Source organism: Ovis canadensis, chromosome 20, assembly GCF_042477335.2.
Source record: "Ovis canadensis isolate MfBH-ARS-UI-01 breed Bighorn chromosome 20, ARS-UI_OviCan_v2, whole genome shotgun sequence".
Taxonomy (NCBI): domain Eukaryota; kingdom Metazoa; phylum Chordata; class Mammalia; order Artiodactyla; family Bovidae; genus Ovis; species Ovis canadensis.
The window spans coordinates 35,091,051-35,110,127 of NC_091264.1; the positions used below are offsets into that span (position 1 = coordinate 35,091,051).

Below are 19,077 nucleotides of genomic sequence, written 5' to 3' on the forward strand. Positions count from 1 at the left end.
GTAAAAAAGACCAGAGAGAAAATGCCTTCCGATTCCCATTGTGAGGGAGGGAACTTAACATTGAATAGAAAAGTGCAGTCAATTTTGATGAGAACAGATGATTTTTAGAACCTGAGTGGGACTGTTTAACAGTTCAATATTGTCTGATAGTCAGAAAGGGCTATTGGGCAGAGCAAGTATGAGCTCAGCATAGGAGAAATGGGAATATTTCCCATTCCTGATGGTATCCACCAAGTCCAGCCAGACAAGAAGCAGTTATTTCTACAGCGTTGCCTAAGCCTTCCTTATAGGAAAATATCAAGATGAGCTGGAACTCACAGGATCTGGACTGATTAAGCCTATAATTCATGAAAAGCTCTAGAACAAAGTAGTTAATAATTGGCTTCTGAGGACCTGCCTAGTGGTCCAGTGTTTTAAGACACCACGCTTAGTTCAATCCCTGGTCCGGGAACTAAGATCCCACAAGTGCAGAACCCCCACCAAAAAAAAAAAAAAAAAATCTGGCCTCGAGCCAGTCACCTTTTCCCTTTGGCTCTGCCATTCAGCAGACGCATACATAACCTCAGGCAGTTTCTCACCCTCTCTGGGCCCCAGTGTCCTCATCTGTGACATGGAGATGATAAGGACACTCTCCTCTAGGTTTATTGTTTTAAATTAATTCATGTAGTTAAATACTTAGTACAGTGTCTACCACACAGCAGAAGCTCAAGAAATGTCAGTTATTATCGAAGGGATCCTATCAAATTTTGTTTCCTTTCAAAAATTTGCATTTTCTCTCAACTTAAACAGTATCTAGGGATAAGTAGAAAACAAAAATGTTTTTCTTTCCTCTTTTGGAACCAGGCATATAAAACCTTTAGGAAGAATTGTTATACCTCAGTTGGGTGAAACAAGAATCTGGTAAAAATACTTTACAAAGCAATCCTCTTAGGAGTTTGGAATTATATGCATACCACCAATGCATAAAATAGATGAATAACGAGGACCTATTGTATAGCACAGGGAACTATATGCAATATCTTATAATAACCTATAATGGGGAAGAACCTAAAAAAGAACACATGTATGTATATATATATAACTGAATCACTTCATATAAAAAACTGACTCACATACATATATAAAAACTGAATTGCTTTATATTTAAAATTGAATCACACATATAGGTGATTATATGTGATTACATGGGGATTATATATATCACATATACATGATATCTTCATATATGTGTGTGTAAATATATATATATATATAAAACTGAATCACTTTGAAACTAAACACAACATTGTAAATTACCTATAGTTAAATTAAAACAAAAAATCTTCTTAACAGCAAAGCACGGGCTCTAGAATCAGAGACCAGTTTTAATTCTTTCTCTACAACTTAAGTTGTGGACACTTAGGCACATTTATTATCCTCGCTGAACCTCACTTTCCACATCTGTAAAATGGGAATAGTGACAGCTTCCCCCAAAGGGCTGTTGCCTTGAGTGATGACGTATGACCTGTAGAGTGGCTGGCACAGGCATGACTCGGGCCAGGCCCTTCGTGGATGGTAATGATTCCAGTGTATTTCTAGGGGTCCCAGAACCAGGGTGCAGGGTATCTGGGCTTTCACTCACCATTCCACTCCCTGGTTGAGGTCTTCACTGTCAGCACCGACTCTGCTCTGTCCGAATACCTCCTCGTGGTATAAAACCTTTTGTATATTTTAGCTCCAGCAGAAGTGTTCCAGTACATCTCATCATAGTTACTCATATCGCTGATGCACTTTATAAAAAAGCTTTGTCCCTCAGAAACAGAAATTAGGTCCGGGGTTATGTTTAGCTTGGCTAAAAGAATGCAAATAAAACAGACAAAAGAAAACCAACAACAAGCATAACGTTTAGTCTTTCTGGTGACGTCCACAGAGAGTGAAATTTCACATGGAGACAGAAAGCATGAGCGGTCCTGACTCTACTGGGGTCAACGCGGCATTGGTACCTTGCTGCTCCGGGGCTTTACTTGTTTCTAGGCTGTTCTTGGTGGTGCTCTGAACTGTACTCATTTCCATCACAAGCCTTTGGGATTCGCGCACTTCCCCTTTGTGGCTGGAATTATCTCCTAATGATCAGCAGGGCAAAAGGTTGCAAACTTAAGAGTGTTGACTTAACCCAAACTCCCCTCCAACCTCTTCCAGGTACCTCAAGGGAGACTTAATGGCTCAGTTCCTATGACTGTACCATTTTCTACTCTTTTGAAATAACTTAAAATGCCATAGTTATTTTCATTTCTCTCTTTTGTATCTCTTCTCCATAAAAATGTGAGCTCCTTAAGAGCAGGACCCTCTCATGTGTGTCCTCGTTCACATCGCCAGCATCAGCACTGGGTCCAGTACCCAGTCGGTGCTTACCAAGCAGATGAGTAGTTTCTGGAATGACTTGTGAAGCAGAGGGATCACAGCAGTTACACTGCCCAAATAATTATATCTGGACTGAGAAGCAGAGACACCCAAATTGTTCAGAAGTGGGGACTGATGATTTATCTAACTTGTTTTTGTGTGATGGGCGCAAAAACATGTTTGCCTGCCCAATTTTTGCAGAGAATGCAGCAGAAGGTTTTAAGGGGTGAAGTTAGAATGCTTTAAGATATAAGCAGTAGAAATGATACTTTTAAGAGTCCTAGAATTAATTGAAACATTAAAAAAATAAAAAACCACTTGTTACAACTGTAAGATGACCAGGAAACACCAGACTCCTAAAGCTTTCTGCTGCATTCTCTCTGAAAAAGATAAAACGGGAGAGAAAAGGGGGGAATGAAGGATGGTGGGGAGTGAGCCAACCTATTGCAATTCAAGGGAGAGAGAATGGGATTATGGGAGAAAAAGTAGGAGATAAACGGCATTATCCTTGTAAAGTGAGAGTTGCTCAGTTGTGTCCGACTCTTAGACCACGGGATTCCCTCCTTATTCAGTGACTAATCTGAGCGTGAAACCTACTTCAGCTTTTTGCCTTCTCAGTACAACGTAGGCGGTTCCTTCCCTGCAACCACTGCTTCCTACTCTTACCCTTCCTTGTAAGGAATTCATCTGAATTTAAACAGCAGAGATGCAAACCCCTTGTGTGATTTACCCCAACCACCCTCTCACAACCAGGGAAGGTCCGGCTTCACTGCTCGTGGATGCTCCCAGTTCATTGGCAGCCCCTGGTTTGAGGGGGCAAGCCCCAAAATACTAGTGAAAGAGTCCTTACCTACAGAGATGAATGTCACTTCTATGTCCTTTCTGCCTCTGGCTCCGTGGGCACTGATGAACTCACACGTGTAGACCACTGTCGTTCCAGACGACCCGCTCGGACACTGAGTCTCATTGGCCATGAGGGTGTATCTGCTGCAGCCACTGTCTGTGTCTATTTCAGCATTTCCTGCAACGACATAAGAGGTTCTCTTACGTGTCACAGTTATCTGACTCTCTGATTTGGTAGCAAAGAAGCCAAATCGGGGGCTTCCCTGGTGGCTCAGTGGTAAAGAATCTGCCTGCCAATACAGGAGACATGGGCTTGATCCCTGATCTTGGAAGATCCCACATGCCGCAAAGCAACTAAGCCCGTGTACCACAACTATTGAGCCTGTGCTCTAGACCCTGGGAGTCACAACTAGTGAGCCCATATGCCACAAGTAAGGAGACCCAAGGGCCCTAGAGCTTGTGCTCTGAATCAAGAGAAACCACTGCAATGAGAAGCTCTCACATCACAACTACTGCTGCTGCTGCTAAGTCACTTCAGTCATGTCCAACTCTGTGCGACCCCATAGACAGCAGCTCCCCCATCCCTGGGATTCTCCAGGCAAGAACACTGGAGTGGGTTGCCATTTCCTTCTCCAATGCATGAAAATGAAAAGCAAAAATGAAGTCGCTCAGTCGTGCCCGACTCTTAGAGACCCCATGGACTGCAGCCTACCAGGCTCCTCCATCCATGGGATTCTCCAGGCAAGAGTACTGGAGTGGGGTGCCTCAAACACTGATAATCTTCCAAAAATTAAAGAAAAGAAAAAACCCTTCTGATGAACTCTAACATAAATGCATCTTTTTCAGCCTTAGCTGCAGGATCAATGATATTTAAAATATTCTGATTGAAAAGGAACCAGCTTTTCTCCCCAGTCTCCCAAATGGTGATTCCGAACAACAAACTGATTTCCCACCTTGGGTATATTATTAATACCTCCTGGTTCATAGGTACAAATGTCCATTCATCTCCAAGGCTCATACCTCCACTCATTTTTGGAAAACCTACTTCCTCCACTTCCTTCAGGACCTTTCACTCCATCCCTCTCCCTTGGCTGCAGAACAATGGAAGGTACTAAATGCAGCCTGTAAGTTGGCACTCTGTTTTCCAGGGTAGAGGTGGTAGGCAGTTACAAGTTTGTTGCTCAAGATTAAATAATATCCAATGAAGAACTCCCAGGACATTGAGGATAAGTGAAGGCGTGGTTTTCAAAGCTATCATCATTATCAGAAAGAGTTATTGTGGCAGATTCAATGTATTCAACTCTGTTTTAAATGTTGACATTTATTATCTCTTTTCTCTTCTTTCAAAAGTCTCACAAAATGGGTACCATTTTCTCTATTTAAAAGATGAAAATCTGGGAGCTCCTTAGCAATCTATTGATTAGGATTTGGCACTTTCGCTGTCCCTGGAGAGTTCAATCTTTAAGATTCCACAAGCCCTGAAATACCCAAAAACCCCAGAAAGCCCAACCTGTTTGAAAAAGACCACCTTCATCTTCTTAAAAGTTAGAAATTCTGACACTATGGATTACTTCCTTTCCATCTTATCCCTTGCCAGAAGTGCTTTGAAAACCCAGTGCAACCATTTCTGAGATGAGGGGATGCGTTCACTTCCAACACATTGGGGTGAATTATTTAGCTAGATTGCTTTCTCCTGATTTAGGAAAATGGCTACTAAGAGAACTTGTGGAATTTGGAGAAAGATGGCCCCAGCGAGGGGAGGGCAAAGGAGAAGGAAAGAGGACAGGTGTCTAGAGAAAGCAGAGGTTAAATTCATCAGAGAACCCCCTGTAAGGGTCCCCATGCGGCCAGCCCCAGCTGGGTGGCAGGAAATCCATTGTTCTGTTGTTGGTTGAGCCTGCCCAGGGCATTAAGAATGTCTGTAGCAGGGATGGCCACAGAGAGGTCCCTGAGCATCTGGACTGTAGACTTCCTGGTGCCTTTGCCAGAGGGTGAGGCTTTTCACCACTCACAGTTAAAAGCGTCTAAGTCAGTGTCACGGGAACTGTGCAAGGTCTTTCTCCCACCTGGCAGTTCCTTCAGGATGTCTACACCTCCTCTTCCTCAACAATCAAGGAAGTGGCTAAATGGACCATATGTCAACTTGTTCAACAGTTACCAGATGCCTTTACCATTCTGCGGAGTACTTTAAGGTGGAAACAAATGTGCTTTGCAAACTAGATGTGCTCAGAAAATGTTACATCTCAATTGATCCTTATTTTATTTATGATTTAATATTGTCCAATAGGAAAGGCTTTATAAAAGTTCCACCACACTGATGGATTTCATGGCTAAAGTTACAATTGCTTTAATGATTTTTTTTAACTTGAAAGATGAGCACATAATACTGTCATTTCTTAAGAGAAGAACTGCCTATGTGAGATTTCTAGGCAGAGAACAGTCTTCTGTTTCACAGCACAATTTCTGCTGGATCAGCTCATGCCAAGGCTGACTCACCAGGCATGTGTGATATAGTTTGGCCAAGACAAAGACTGTGAAGCAAGGTGAATTATTTTCTTTTTCTATTGTGACATCCTCAGATAAGTCATTGAATTTGAACCTCAATTTCCTTATTTGAAAATGGAAGGCAAAAAAAATGCCTGCTTCAAACTTGTGGTCAAATTTAAATGTGATTAAAGTGATAACAATATGTGCATACTTATAACTGGTTCATACTGTACAGCAGAATCCAACACAACATTGTAAAGCAATTATTGTCCAATTAAAATAAAAATTTTTTCAAGTGATAACATGTTATTTAAAAATTGATCATAAATCATTACACAAAAAAGAGCACTATTGCTATTTTATTTTTTTCTACTTATTATTATTTATTAAAGCATCTGCCTCCAATGCCGGAGACCCAGGTTCGATCCCTGGGTGGGGAAGATCCCTGGAGAAGGAAATGGTAACCTACTCCAGTTTTCTTGCCTGGAGAATCCCATGGATGGAGAAGCCTGGTAGGCTACAGTCCATGGGGTCACAAAGAGTCGGACATGACTGAGCGACTTCACTTTCACTTTTCACTTATTATTGTTCATCAGTACAAACTGAAAGGTGGGGAATTTCAAGCGTGATCTCAGATAACCAACAGGATCAGAAATTGACGTTGATTGAGAGGCAAACAGGTTGATAGATAAAGATATAGAACCAAAGACACAGCGTCAGATAATAAGTGGGAAGGACAGGCACCAGAAGGAGAGACTCAGGAGCTCGACTCTCCAAGTCAGACTTCAAAGCAAAACCCACGACCTCATCTTTGTCTCTTGGCTGAAGAGGGAAAGGAAAGTGAAGTGGGGACGAGATTTTCTGCAGGGGAGATGCCATAAACCTATGTCATCCCATCACTCCCTCTTGAATCTTCTCTGCCAGAGTCTTGTTTACAACCCAGGCATGACACTTGTGGATTTCCCCAATGGCTCAGCAGGTAAAGAATCCACTTGCTATTCAAGGAGCCGCAGGAGACTCGGGTTCCATCCATGGACTGGGAAGATCTGTTAGAGGAGAAAATGGCAACCTGCTCCAGTATTCCTGCTGGGCTACAGTGCGTGGGGTCACAAGGAGCTGGCCATGCCTGAGCACAGAGCACACGAGACACTTATATGTACATATTTTGGGAATTTCGTTCTAGCAAGGCTTAGCTGGAGCTGGCCTCAAACCTAGTACTTCTTCCACAGTCTGAGGTCTAGAAAAAACCCAGCTACCTGACATTTGCTGTTTTACCCACCGCATCTCCACTTTTACTTGGCCAAAAGACAAAAACCCTATTTGCGAAAGGGTTCCTAACAGGCTCACCTTGAATACTTATACTCCCTTCCTGCTTCCATTCAATTTGACTCCAATTCACATTCACCTCACTGCAGCAGTTCAAAGACACAGGATTGTTGTCACACATCACCTCCACAGCTTCACTTGCCAGTATCTGGATGGGTATAACTTCCAATTTTCTTCTGGATGCATATTCAAAAATATCTAATGTCAGTTTGCAAATGTATTCACCTGTAGCGAATACACAGAAAGACATGAATTATTACTATTACACATGTTTAGTTCCCTAGAAGAAGCATGGCCTCATCTCATGTATCGTGGTGGTACTTCATGAAACATCATTTTCAAAAGCATATGAGACTTCTTGTAAGCATCCCTAAAGGAATATTCAGGAGGTATTGAAGGTTGAGGGAGATATTTCTGATGCCACACGGTGAGGAGTAGAGAGATGTTCTAAGGAAAAAGCAGAAATCTGAGTCCTTGCTGGTAAGAAAAAAATGTGTGGGGATGCTTCAGAGGTACAAAGGGAAGATGGGAAAACCTTGGAGAATCAGAAGATCGTGGATCATTTTAGCATCCTATTTAACTCTGTGGCAAAGTCAGAGTCAACAAACACCTGATAGAATCCATGTGTCTGCAGTCCAGTTTCTCATTCAGAGAAAATGAGATGCCTCTGTTGACATCTGGATTATAGTGATGCTATTAAATTTTAGAATGTCAGGTGTAAGAGTTATGCTTCCGTGGTTGCTGGGGAGGAACAGGTGGGAGGGTTTACAACAGAGAAGAAGAAAACTTGGGGAGAGCAATGATGACTATGTTCACTATCTTGATTACGGTGGTAGTTGCACAGGTATACACACATGCCAAAACTTATTAAACTATATGTGCAAAATTATAATTTAAATTATAATTTAATAAATTATAATTTAAATTATAAATGTAAGCATATTAAGTTTACATATATACAGTTTATTCTATGTCAATTCTACCTCAACAAAGCTCTTCTCATATTTTAAAAAAATGTTAAAAAAAAAGAAACCTGCTTTTTGTCTTAGGTTCCAGCTCATAAGCTTCAGTGAATGTGGCAAATTATATTTGTTTCCCCAGGCTAAATTTGCTTGGCTCATTCACCATGGGATTAATTTTCAGTTGTGAACATTGGAGCTTCATTTTGAAGAGGAAAAGTCTGTCTACACACACTACCACAGTTTGATTCTTTCTTAGCCCTTCATTCCTTTCCTCGCCCCAGTTGCTGGATGGCAACCCACCCATGTAAACCCGAGTGATGTTGTGGATAATAAGGCGCGACACGGAGGTCATGTTGTTGAGCATGGAGGTGTAGATGGAGACTTCAGTGCTGTTCTGGATGTCGAGGCCCGTTTCCACGTGCATCCAGGACACATTGGTGGAAAACACTTCATTCTCACACATCAGGGTTACTGTATCTCCTTCAAAGATGATTTCTGGTGTGATGGAGAATTTCGTTTCATCTGGAAACCCAAACAAAAGCTATTAGGATCCCAAAGCAAATGAATGGAATTAATGCTACTCCCCAATGCTACCATGACTAGTGTTCTCAAGATGTCTCCATGGTGATGAATGATGCAACGTGTTCCCCACACTCTTTCCCTGGACAGCTAGGACCTGAGGGCCCGGGAGTGACTGAGCCAGCTATTAGGGACACGGTTTCTAGCTTGGGATTTTTGCACACTTAAGAGTTGTCAATGATGCTAATGGGGATTCCGAATCTATTTTCACTGTTTCAAATAGTCTGTCACAGATACAAAGAACTTGTATTTTCTTGTGGTTGCCAAGGGGAAGGAGAATAGGGGAGGGATGGATTGGGAGGTTGGGATTAGCAGATACAAACTATTATATATAGGTTGGATAAACAGCAAGGTTTTATCGTATAGCACAGGGAACTATAAACCACAGTCAAGAAGAATGTGAAAAAGAACATACAAATATAAATATAAATAATTGAACCACTTTGCTGTACAGCAGAAATTAACACATTGTAAATCAACTATACTTCAGTAAAATTTATAAAATAAAAACGCAAGAAAAAATTTCTAATAGTCTGGTAGAAAATTGCACATCTAATGAAAAAGTCACACCAACTAACTTAAACATCAAGTTTCTTTGCCCCTGATTTGAGAAATATCAACTGTTTGTTACTGATCATTGATACCTCACATTGACTGAAAGCTCTGTCTTGTGCCTTTGATAAATTAAAAGTGGGAAAACCAATTAATTTTGTACAATAAAGTGTGCTTGGGAAATAGAAGACGTTTTTTAAAGACCTAACACTGATGGGCCTATAAAAGTGGCAGCTTTATAGACACACAGATCTGAATTTGAATTCCGGTTCTGAGCCAGGCATAGCTGTGTGGCACTGGGGAGCTTGCTGAGTATCTCTGAACCTTGGCTTCCTTGTCAGGAAAATAGGAGCAGTGAGAGCTATCTTGTGGGGGGTGACTTGGAGGGACCGTAGCTATTCTTATTGGTTTCACAGTAAACTTCTCGAGAAAAGTGGCATTAAGTCATTTCACAGACAGAAATAAAAACACAGTACTCGCTATTTTGGGGCTTTTATGGCTTATATAACATACAGGTTTTCCCTCTAAGCTGAGCTATCTTATTCATGAATTCCATGTACTGAGAAAATCTAAGGCGCTGAAGAATAAGGTTCTGGGAGGCATCTTCTGGATGGTTCTTTATGCTCAGGCCACACCCTGTTCTTACTGTAAAGTGAAACTGAAAGTCAGTCAGTCAGTCGTGTCGGACTGTTTGCGACCCCATGGACTATACAGTCTATGGAATTCTCCAGGCCAGAATACTGGAGTGGGTAGCCTTTCCCTTCTCCAGGGGATCTTCCCAACCCAGGGATCGAACCCAGGCCTCCCGCATTGCAGGCAGATTCTTAACCAGCTGAGCCACAAGGGAAGCCCGTTCGTACTGTAAACATGGGACTAAAATATCATAGAATTAATTTGGGGTATGATATTCAAAATAACCAGGTATCTAAATATCTCTTGCCACATTTTTTGGGCTCCTGAATAAAATAAAATTTCAGAGCATCACAGTCAACTATTCAGAAGCAAAGCCACCTGTGCATATTTCATATAGTGACCTGAGGCATGCAAAATGATGTTATTCACCATGTGGCCTTGAGCAAGTCACTTACCCTGAGGGTGATTTGCTCTCAGTTTGTCCCACCCTCTCCTTCCCGAATGATAGGATGTCTAAAAATATTAGCCGTGAATGTAAAGAGATAGAGTATGACTCCATTGTAAGGATGGTCTCACTCCTGAGAAGAGGTGCCTTTCCTTCCAGCTGTGCCTGCAACAGTCCCTCCAGTGCCATCCCCATGGTGGGCTGTGTTGTTCCAAAGAGGAGTCCCCTTCAGTCGTGAACCATGGGCCTGAGTTACGCACAACAGCTGCCAGTCATCGCTTGCTCATCACATCTCTGCTCAGTTGACTCCCCTTGCTTTCCCCCTGGTAACAGTAGATCCACCCACCTAGTTACACAACAGAGCCCAACTCTATAGCCCATTTGGAAAATGAGGGAGAGCATCTGAAATGCCAGAACTCTTATCATTGCTATATGTGATCCAAAGCAGTGGTTCTCAAATCTCCCCTGCAGCAGAATCACCTGGAGGGCTTGCCAAAATACAGGCTGGCCTAGGTTGGTCTGGGGTGACCCCCAGAATTTGCTTTTCTAACAAGCTCCCAGATGGTGCAGATGCTGCCGGTAGGGCCACACTTTGAGAACTGCTGCTCCAAAGTAACAGTGCACCCCTGGTCCATATCAGTGTATCTCATAAATACCTCCCCCCTCCACCATTACAATGTTAGTTCTACTTCTAGGGAGGTTTTGGGTCTGTCAACCCTAATACTCATTGGAAGGACTGATGCTAAATCTGAAGCTCCAATACTTTGGCCACCTGATGCGAAGAGTCAACTCATTGGGTCTTTTCCAACTGGGAAAGATTGAGGACAGAAGGAGAAGCCAGAGACAGAGGATGTGATGGTTGGATGGTATCACTGACTCAATGGACATGAGTTTGAGCAAACTCTGGGAGATAGTGAAGGATGGGAAAGCCTAGTGTGGTATAGTCCATGGGGTCACAAAGAATCAGACATGACTGAGTGACAACAGCAACAACCACCACAATGTTAGTTCTCCTTTTCGAATGTTTTGAGTCTGTTAACTAAAAAAAAAAATCCTTAAACCAGATGGCTCTGTGGCCAGACGGCTCTGTGGCCTTGTAAAATCTCTCCCTGCTGGGACCCTCCATGCCTGCCACCAACCAAAGGAGGTGCCAAAGTGGCCGATGGTGGGGAGAAGGCACAAAACCTGTATGCCAGGAACTGGAGAGTTTCTCTCCACAGAGGAAGTCGGCATGTGACGTCTCAGGTCTACACATCATGCTAAATACTATTACCACATCTAAGTAGAATGGAAGAACACAGGAATAGTCTACTTACTGCTGTAAGTAACCTGAAAGGAACTGCTGTCCACCTTGTAGGTCTGATTGAGGTTCTGTGTGACTTTCTCGTTCGCTTTATGCATTAACGCAGGTGATGTTGTTGTTGTGGTGGTGATTTCGTACGTCACAACCACACTTCCAGGCCTGGATGGAGACCACTCAGTTCAGTAAAAGCAGTAAGTGACCTGGAAGAGTCTAGATCCTTATGGTTTGTTTGCATAAGAAAGCAAAATGGCAGGAAGAGCTTGGGGACCTTTTTCTTTGAGGGGCCACTGAAATCCACTTATTTCTAAGCTCTAGTTGAAAGCCTGAGGCAGGGTTCAAACACTCAAATGTGTGCAGACAGATAACATAAATGGCCAGAATAGTCAGATGGGGTGGAGTGAATTGACTCCCACAAGTGGTCAAAGGGTATTAACTACAAGGTAGAGACTGTTGGCTCACAGCCATGCTGACCCAGGGTTACCAGCTATGCTGAATATCCAGTGAAGTCAAAATCCTCAATGCTTCTGGAAACATTCTTAAGTTTTCAATTGGCAAGTGACTTTTTGAGACACTGGGCAAACATACTCAGCGCTGTCAGGGCACCTAACTCCACGGGGAGGCATTACACGGTGTTGTGCAATGTGATAGCCATGGCTGGCTAATTTTCTAAAATAAAGGCATATTTGGGACTTCCCTGGTGTCCAGTGGCTGAGACTCCATGCTCCCAATGCAGGGGCTTGGGTTTGATCCCTGTTCAGGGAACTAGATCCCACATGCTGCAACTAAAGATTCCTTGTGCCGCAACTAAGACCTGGCACAGCCAAATAAATACATGTTAAAAAAAAATAAAATAAGGGCATCATTGAATGACATTACTTCATTTTTGTATTTCTGACCTTCTAGATGCCACATCTTTGTTTGCAAAATTCAGGCATGCATAGAATAACACAAATCTTTTTCTCACTTTCCCTCTAGATAGGTATATCTCTAAGGAGTGAGCTAGTGTTCTCATTATTTCCTTCCCCTTTAAGCCCCGGAAATCTGGCATTGTCTTCACCTCTATCAAACTGTTCCCACTGGGCATCCCAGACGGTGCTCCTCTAACAGGCTTTTGCTTTTTCACTGACCTTTTGGTGTCTGCCGTTGGATGCGTGCATGCGCTAAGTCGCTTCAGTTGTGTCCGACTCTTTTTGACTCTATGGATGGTAGCCTGCTAGGCTCCTTTGTCCATGGGATTCTCCAGGTGAGAATACTGGAGTGAGTTGCCAAGACCTCCTCCAGAGGATTTTCCCACCCAGGGATCAAACCCATGTCGCCTGCGGCTCCTGCCTTGCAGGCGGATTCTTTACCACTGGATAAAATTACCCTATTATAGCATTCTTACCTGAATCCTGTCACTGTCACCAATTTGAAGCCTGGTAAAATACTGTAACCCTTCCAGAACTGGAAAATAAAGCAAGACAAGTACCATTAATCAAGGTCCACTGAAAGATACGTCAAATGATTTGAAACAGAATAAAAAGTGTGCATTTCTTATCGTGTGCGCATGCTCGGTCACTTCTGATGTGTCCAGGCAAGCATACTGGAGTGGGTTGCCATGTCCTCCTTCAGGAGATCTTCCCATCCCAGGGACTGAACACGTATCTCCTGTGTCTGGGAATTGAAGGTGGATTTTTTACCCACCGAGCCACCAGGAAGCCCGTATTTCTTATCTCCTTCGGTAAAATGCTCTCTGTATATTTTGCTAAGTGGCCGAATAAGCGCTAGCTTTGTCAAATCTTTGGAGAAGTAATTTCTATTTACCTAGGTCATTCTGGGTTCTCCAGGAAGCAAATGCCAGAGTAAATGTGCAAAAATATTGACTTAGGGAGGCTCCCTGGTGGCTCAGTAGTAATCCACCTGCCAATGCGGGAGACATGGATTCAATCCCTGGTCTGGGAAGATCCCACACGCCTCAAGGAAACCAAGCCCGACACCCACAGCTACTGAGCTCACGTGCTGCAACTACTGAAGCCCACTTGCCCTCGAGTCTCTGCTCTGCAACGAGACGCCACTGCAATTAGAAGCCCCCGCATCACAAGAAGAGCAGCCCCACTCACTAAACCAGAGCAAGCTCATGCAGCAATGAAGACCCAGCACAACCACAAACAAATTTTTTAAAAAAGACTTAGGGAAATGCCTAGAGGAAAGCGAGGAGGCATCAGGGAAGGCAGACAGAGCCAGCAGACCCAAGTGAAACTGAACAGGAGGGGGCGGGGGCGGGGTTAGACGAAATCATCTAGACTGAGCCTAGACGTACAGTCTAGCCTTCAACGGAGTCAGGTGTTTGTTAGACAGATCTGCCCTGCTCATTCACTGGTAGTGGGCAGCAATTGGGAGCCACAGTCAATTTACATTTCCTGAAGTTGGAAATCTACGAGGTGTCTTCTTGTGACCAATACACTGCCCTGTTCCTCACTAAACATATCACAGCTTTGGTTGAGCCAATGTGGTTTTTACTGATGTTTTTAACTCCACTTTGTTTCCCTGAGTTCCAACTCCGCAGGAGATTCTATTTGAATCAAGTTACATTTACAGGGTAGATTACACCTGCAAAGTGCTGTGTTAGGGAGCTGGATGGGCAGAATCAAACGATTAATATGTTACTGTCTTTTTTCCTCAAAAATAAACTATGTCGTGTGATATGTATAGTGTGACTTGTGTGCGTGAGGAGGATTCTCATGCTGTGCAGAACTATTACATGCCTGATATACAAATCAGATATCCAAGACCTCTCCTGTATCAGCATTGCATCATGGCACCGATAACAAATATTAACCCCTACTTGACTGGGGTAAGCGGAAGGCTGCTCCTGGTTTGAGGCAGGCGGTTGGCTGCCTGGAGAGTTAAGGGGAGTCATTATATCAGTCTACCTATAGCAATTTGTACCACACCTAGTTGAGAAGCTCTATTCCAAATGAGTTGATTCAACCAAAGTATTTAGGTTTAGCTGAATTAATCCAATGTAAAGCACTTAGAATAGTGTCCGGCACACATTTTACATTGAGGGAATACTCTTTAACATGAGCAGATGTTCATATGCATACATACTTTTTCATATTCTTTTCTATTATGGTTGATCACAGGATACTGAATATAGTTCCCTATGCTACCAGCGGGACCTTGTTTTTTATCCATTCTATGTATAATAGTTTACATCTGCTGACCCCAAACTCCCAGTCCTTTCCTCCACTCCCCCTTGGGAGCAAGTCTGTGCTCTGGATCTGTGAGTCTGTTTCTGGTGTGTGGAATCTGAATTATGACACAGATAAACCTATCTACATGAGTAAATTTACATCTGCCTTAAGTGTGAATGCTTAAGGACCTCTAGTATCGAGTGGTGTGGAATCCTCTATGTCAGACTTAACTGGTCTGCACAAAAGATGTTAGGGGTTTCATCAGTGTAGTGTGTAAAAATGAATAGAAATGCACCATCTGATACGTCTAGACCAAGGCTTTCGACCTTTGAACAGGTTTTAGTGAGTTAATGCCACCGAATTTTATCTGAATCAATTCTATTCTGGGAAGGATTTCCACCTATATGTCAAGATGATGTCAAAGATGGTAGATCAAGATGATGTCAAGGTCAAGATGGTGTCAAAATGGTCAAGATGATGCCAAAAGTCAAGATGAAGCCAAAGGGGTCAAGATGATGTCAAAGGTCAAGATGATGTCAAAGGTCAAGATGATGTCAAAGGTCAAGATAATGTCATGGGTCAAGACAATATCAGGTCAAGAAGTCAAAACATCTTCTGAACACAGTATGATTTGAGCAGTTCTTAAATCATCATCCCAGAGGTATAGAAATTGTTTCAACATAAGCTTCATGAATTCTGACAGATCCAAGCAAACAACCCATTGTAAATGCAATAGATTCCGCTTAGTTCAGAGTCTGTTGGTGAAGAGACTCCTGGGACCACAACCTACCGCTGTTTCCAGGTCAGTCATGTAGGACTTATACAGGGCAGAGGAAGAGTTCCTGAGATCTTCTTGAAAGCCCACATTGAGTCTGACCGACATTCTCAGGATAACATCTGCTAAGAACACAGGGCCATATTTTAAAAGATCCCATGTTAGCACAGTGCACACAGGACAGAGAAACATTTTCTTGAGTTGAAAGTAAATGGGCACTCAACAAACAAACATTCAATGAGCAGTTACTTACCTCCCTGGAGCTGGCAGAAAGGTCCCTTGGGAGGCAGTCCCTTAAGGCAATGGCAGTGATGCCCTGCAGAGGAACCATCATGTCCCTGGCAAGTGAGATTGTGGAGGCAACTTTCCTGAGGCCACTCATAGCCTGTCTCACAGGAGCACCAGATTTCATTTCCGTTAGGTCTACAGACTGTCATCAACCAGAACAGTGAGGAGAAAAAAAAGTGTAATTTATAGATTACAAGTACTTATGCTTGTAGGAAATCCTAACGCCACTCCATATTGCCCTTCTGGGAAGTTCAGTGGCTCTGCATGAGGTTCATGTAATTCCCATACATATCACCTTTTGTGAGGCATGGCCATCTAAAAGAGGGCAATGCCAACTATCCCAGCCTCTGCCTACAGTGTTAAGGTGGTAAACAGATTCTCAGACTTTGAGTATATGGCAGCCAACCTGCAAGATGGCCCCAGCCATCCTTGTCTCTGGGTACCCACACCCTTTTATAGATTCCTTCTTGCTTAGTGCTAAACAATCCACCTGCCAATGCAGGAGACACAGGTTCAACCCCTGAGTTGGAAAGATCCCCTGGAGAAGGGAATGGCTACCCACTCCAGTATTCTTGCCTGAGAAATCCCATGGGCAGAGGAGCCTAGTGGGCTATATAGTCCATGGGGTTGCAAAAGAGTTGGACACGACTTAGTGACTAAACAGCAACAATAACTCATATTATGCTAGGATTGTTCTGGGTGACCGATAGTATACAGCAGAAGTGGTGCTATATCACTTCTGAGATTGAGTTCTAATAGACAAAGTGGCTTCCCTCTTGGTTACATGTACTCTGTCTCTCTCTCTCTCCCTCTGATCACTTGGACTGAGGGAAGCCAGCTGCATTGATGAGGACATGTCACAGAGAGGCCCACGATTAGGAACTGAGGTCTCCAGCCAACAGCTATGGAGGAGCTGAGGATCTACCAGCATCCACACGTGTGAGCGTGGAAGCGGGTTTTCCAGCCCCAGTTGAGCCTTCAGATGACTGCAACTCAGGCTGATGGCTTGACGACAGCCTCACGAGAGACCCTGAGCCAGAGCCATCCGGCTAAGCTCTTCCTGGATTCCTGGCCCTCAGAGACTGTGTAGCATGATAAATGTTTGCTGCTTTTATTTGTTTGTTTGCGTTCGCTGCGCCATGTGGCTTATGGGATCTTAGTTTCCCAACCAGGAATCAAATCCAGGCCCTTGGCAGTGAAAGCACTGAGTCCTAACCACTGGAATGCCAGGGAATCCTGGGTTTGTTGTTTTAAAATGCTAAGTTTCGGGGAAGCAATAGATAACAAATATAGAATATAATTCTAAACTTGTGCCTTTTATATTCAAGCCAGATGTGAACAGCCCAAGCAGACTCTATATCCCATTGAAAACTGACATTGAAAAATGCTCTGAAGACTTTGAGGTTATATCTAAAACTGGACTAATACCATATTCCTGGGAATTCTGCAGGTGGGCATCAAGGCAAAGGCCCACAGGATGACTTTCCAAAGCAAAGTCGTCTAAGAACTGTTGCTGAAATAGGAGCGACACCCAAGTCCCCTGGAATCCTTGGACACTGCTGCCGTCCTGTGAGCCAGCAGTAGACAGGGTGAAGCGGAAACAGGGAAGTCGAGGCTGCTAGTGAGTGTGGTGGGCACTGGTAATTCGAAGGAAACCAACAAGGCCCTCTTGGTCAAAAATCTCTCTCTTACTGACCTGAAATCCCACTGCTAAAGCCTTCTTGGTTGTTTTGTTTTGTTGGTGCTGTTTTCAATTTGCTTGTTTTTGAGATTGATGTGGGGGTGGGATTTGAATAACTTTGGACTCCCACGTGAAAAATGAATATGCCTTAAGAGGATGGCAAAAGTGACCATCTCCAGACCACCTACCACATTCCAGGTATTGTTTAGTGTTTGACACACATTGTCTGGCCTTCAAAATACTCAGTTTTGTGTACTAGGATTTAAAATGCCTTTCAGATAACTGACAAGAACCTACTGAATAGCACAAGGAACTCTATTCAATACTCTGTCATGATCTATATGGGAGAAGAATCTAAAAATGAATAGATATATGTGTATACATAACTGACTCACTTTGCTGTACAGTGGGAACTAACACAATATTGCAAATCAACCATACTTCAATAAAACATTAATTAAAAATGCCTTTCTTGAAAGGATTATAACATAAGCTGTTGGAAGCGTGGAAGGGGGAGACATAGAAAAGGGAGGGTGGAGGAAATTTGGTGTGCTAAGATATAAATATTGGGTCAGTAAGTCTCCTCACCCACCCATCCCATCGCCTCCTGTCTGAGGTTCCCTCTTCCCAGGCTGCTCCCCTTCACACCCCACATCCCCCTCTAACAGTAAGCAGCCCAGAGTAGTTTCTTCTGATTAACTCAATCCTCCTCTTTCAAGCAATAGGCCTTTTACTCACCTGTTGACACCTCGATGCTCAAAATATCGGTAGCTAGGTCAGTGTCATTCCCTTGAATTGGAAAACTGAGGTTGTTCAAGTAAGCTTTAATAGGCTCCAGGAAGGAGGCATTTTCAAAACTGATCTCAACATCGACGGTGAACTCTTGAGCTGCAGGGCTGCTTACGGCAACTGGAAAGAAAGCAGACAAAGGCTGTGAGCACTTACCATGTGGGGAGGAGGGAGAACAGATGGACATTTTAGAACTTACAGCCAGTGAAACTTAGGAGTTTAGGATGAGTGTATACACCCTACTATGTATAAAGTAGATAACCAACAAGAACTACCATATAATACTACATGCATAACTACCATATAGCACGGGGAACTCTGCTCAATACCCTGTAATAACATATGGGGGAAAGAGTCTGAAAAAGAATGGATATAGGTATATGTATAATTGAATCACTCTGCTGTACACCTGAAATTAACACAACACTGAAGATCAACTATACGCCAATATAAAATAAAACATTTTTTAAAAGCCAGTGATGGAGACACGTGGATGCCTGGACACATCACCCTTTAAGAAGTTCTAATAAACATTTTTATTTTACGTTTGTTTACTGAGAAAGAAAACTTTGTTTACTGATCACCACCAAGTCCTCCCTTCATGGGCTTCCTCTCCATGACTTTGCTATTTAGAGGAGAAATGAAATAGATCTAACTGGTATCAGCATTGTGGTCTCCAGGCATTTGAGAGCTTCACAGACCAAGATGAGGACTTGTCCATCCTCTCCATTCTCATAACCCCTCTTGATGTCCAAGGCTGTGTGAGAACAGACTCTAATGAGACAAGAACAGAAGCAGGGAGACCCAGCAGGGGGACTTGGCAACTGTCTAGGCAATCAAAGCCAGGGTCCTGACTCTC

The 19,077-nt window shown here is 43.1% G+C and overlaps 1 protein-coding gene across 11 annotated transcripts in view; it reads right to left on the reverse strand.

Annotated features, from left to right (window-relative positions):
• The window catches only part of ADGRF5 (adhesion G protein-coupled receptor F5), a 114,096-nt gene that overhangs the window by 18,269 nt on the left and 76,750 nt on the right, over positions 1–19,077 (reverse strand). For 3 of the 11 annotated variants that reach the window (XM_069563919.1, XM_069563920.1, XM_069563922.1), the window contains exons 4-13: positions 18,168–18,338; positions 15,714–15,890; positions 15,476–15,582; positions 12,894–12,952; positions 11,523–11,668; positions 8,298–8,519; positions 7,057–7,260; positions 3,230–3,400; positions 1,983–2,102; positions 1,622–1,831 (exon numbers count right to left, since the gene is read on the reverse strand). In XM_069563919.1, the coding sequence (XP_069420020.1) occupies positions 1,622–1,831; positions 1,983–2,102; positions 3,230–3,400; positions 7,057–7,260; positions 8,298–8,519; positions 11,523–11,668; positions 12,894–12,952; positions 15,476–15,582; positions 15,714–15,890; positions 18,168–18,338 (1,587 nt within the window). Of the gene's footprint in view, positions 1–1,621; positions 1,832–1,982; positions 2,103–3,229; positions 3,401–7,056; positions 7,261–8,297; positions 8,520–11,522; positions 11,669–12,893; positions 12,953–15,475; positions 15,586–15,713; positions 15,891–18,167; positions 18,339–19,077 lie in introns of all 11 variants that reach the window. The other 8 variants (XM_069563917.1, XM_069563921.1, XM_069563918.1 and 5 more) reach the window with 3 other exon arrangements.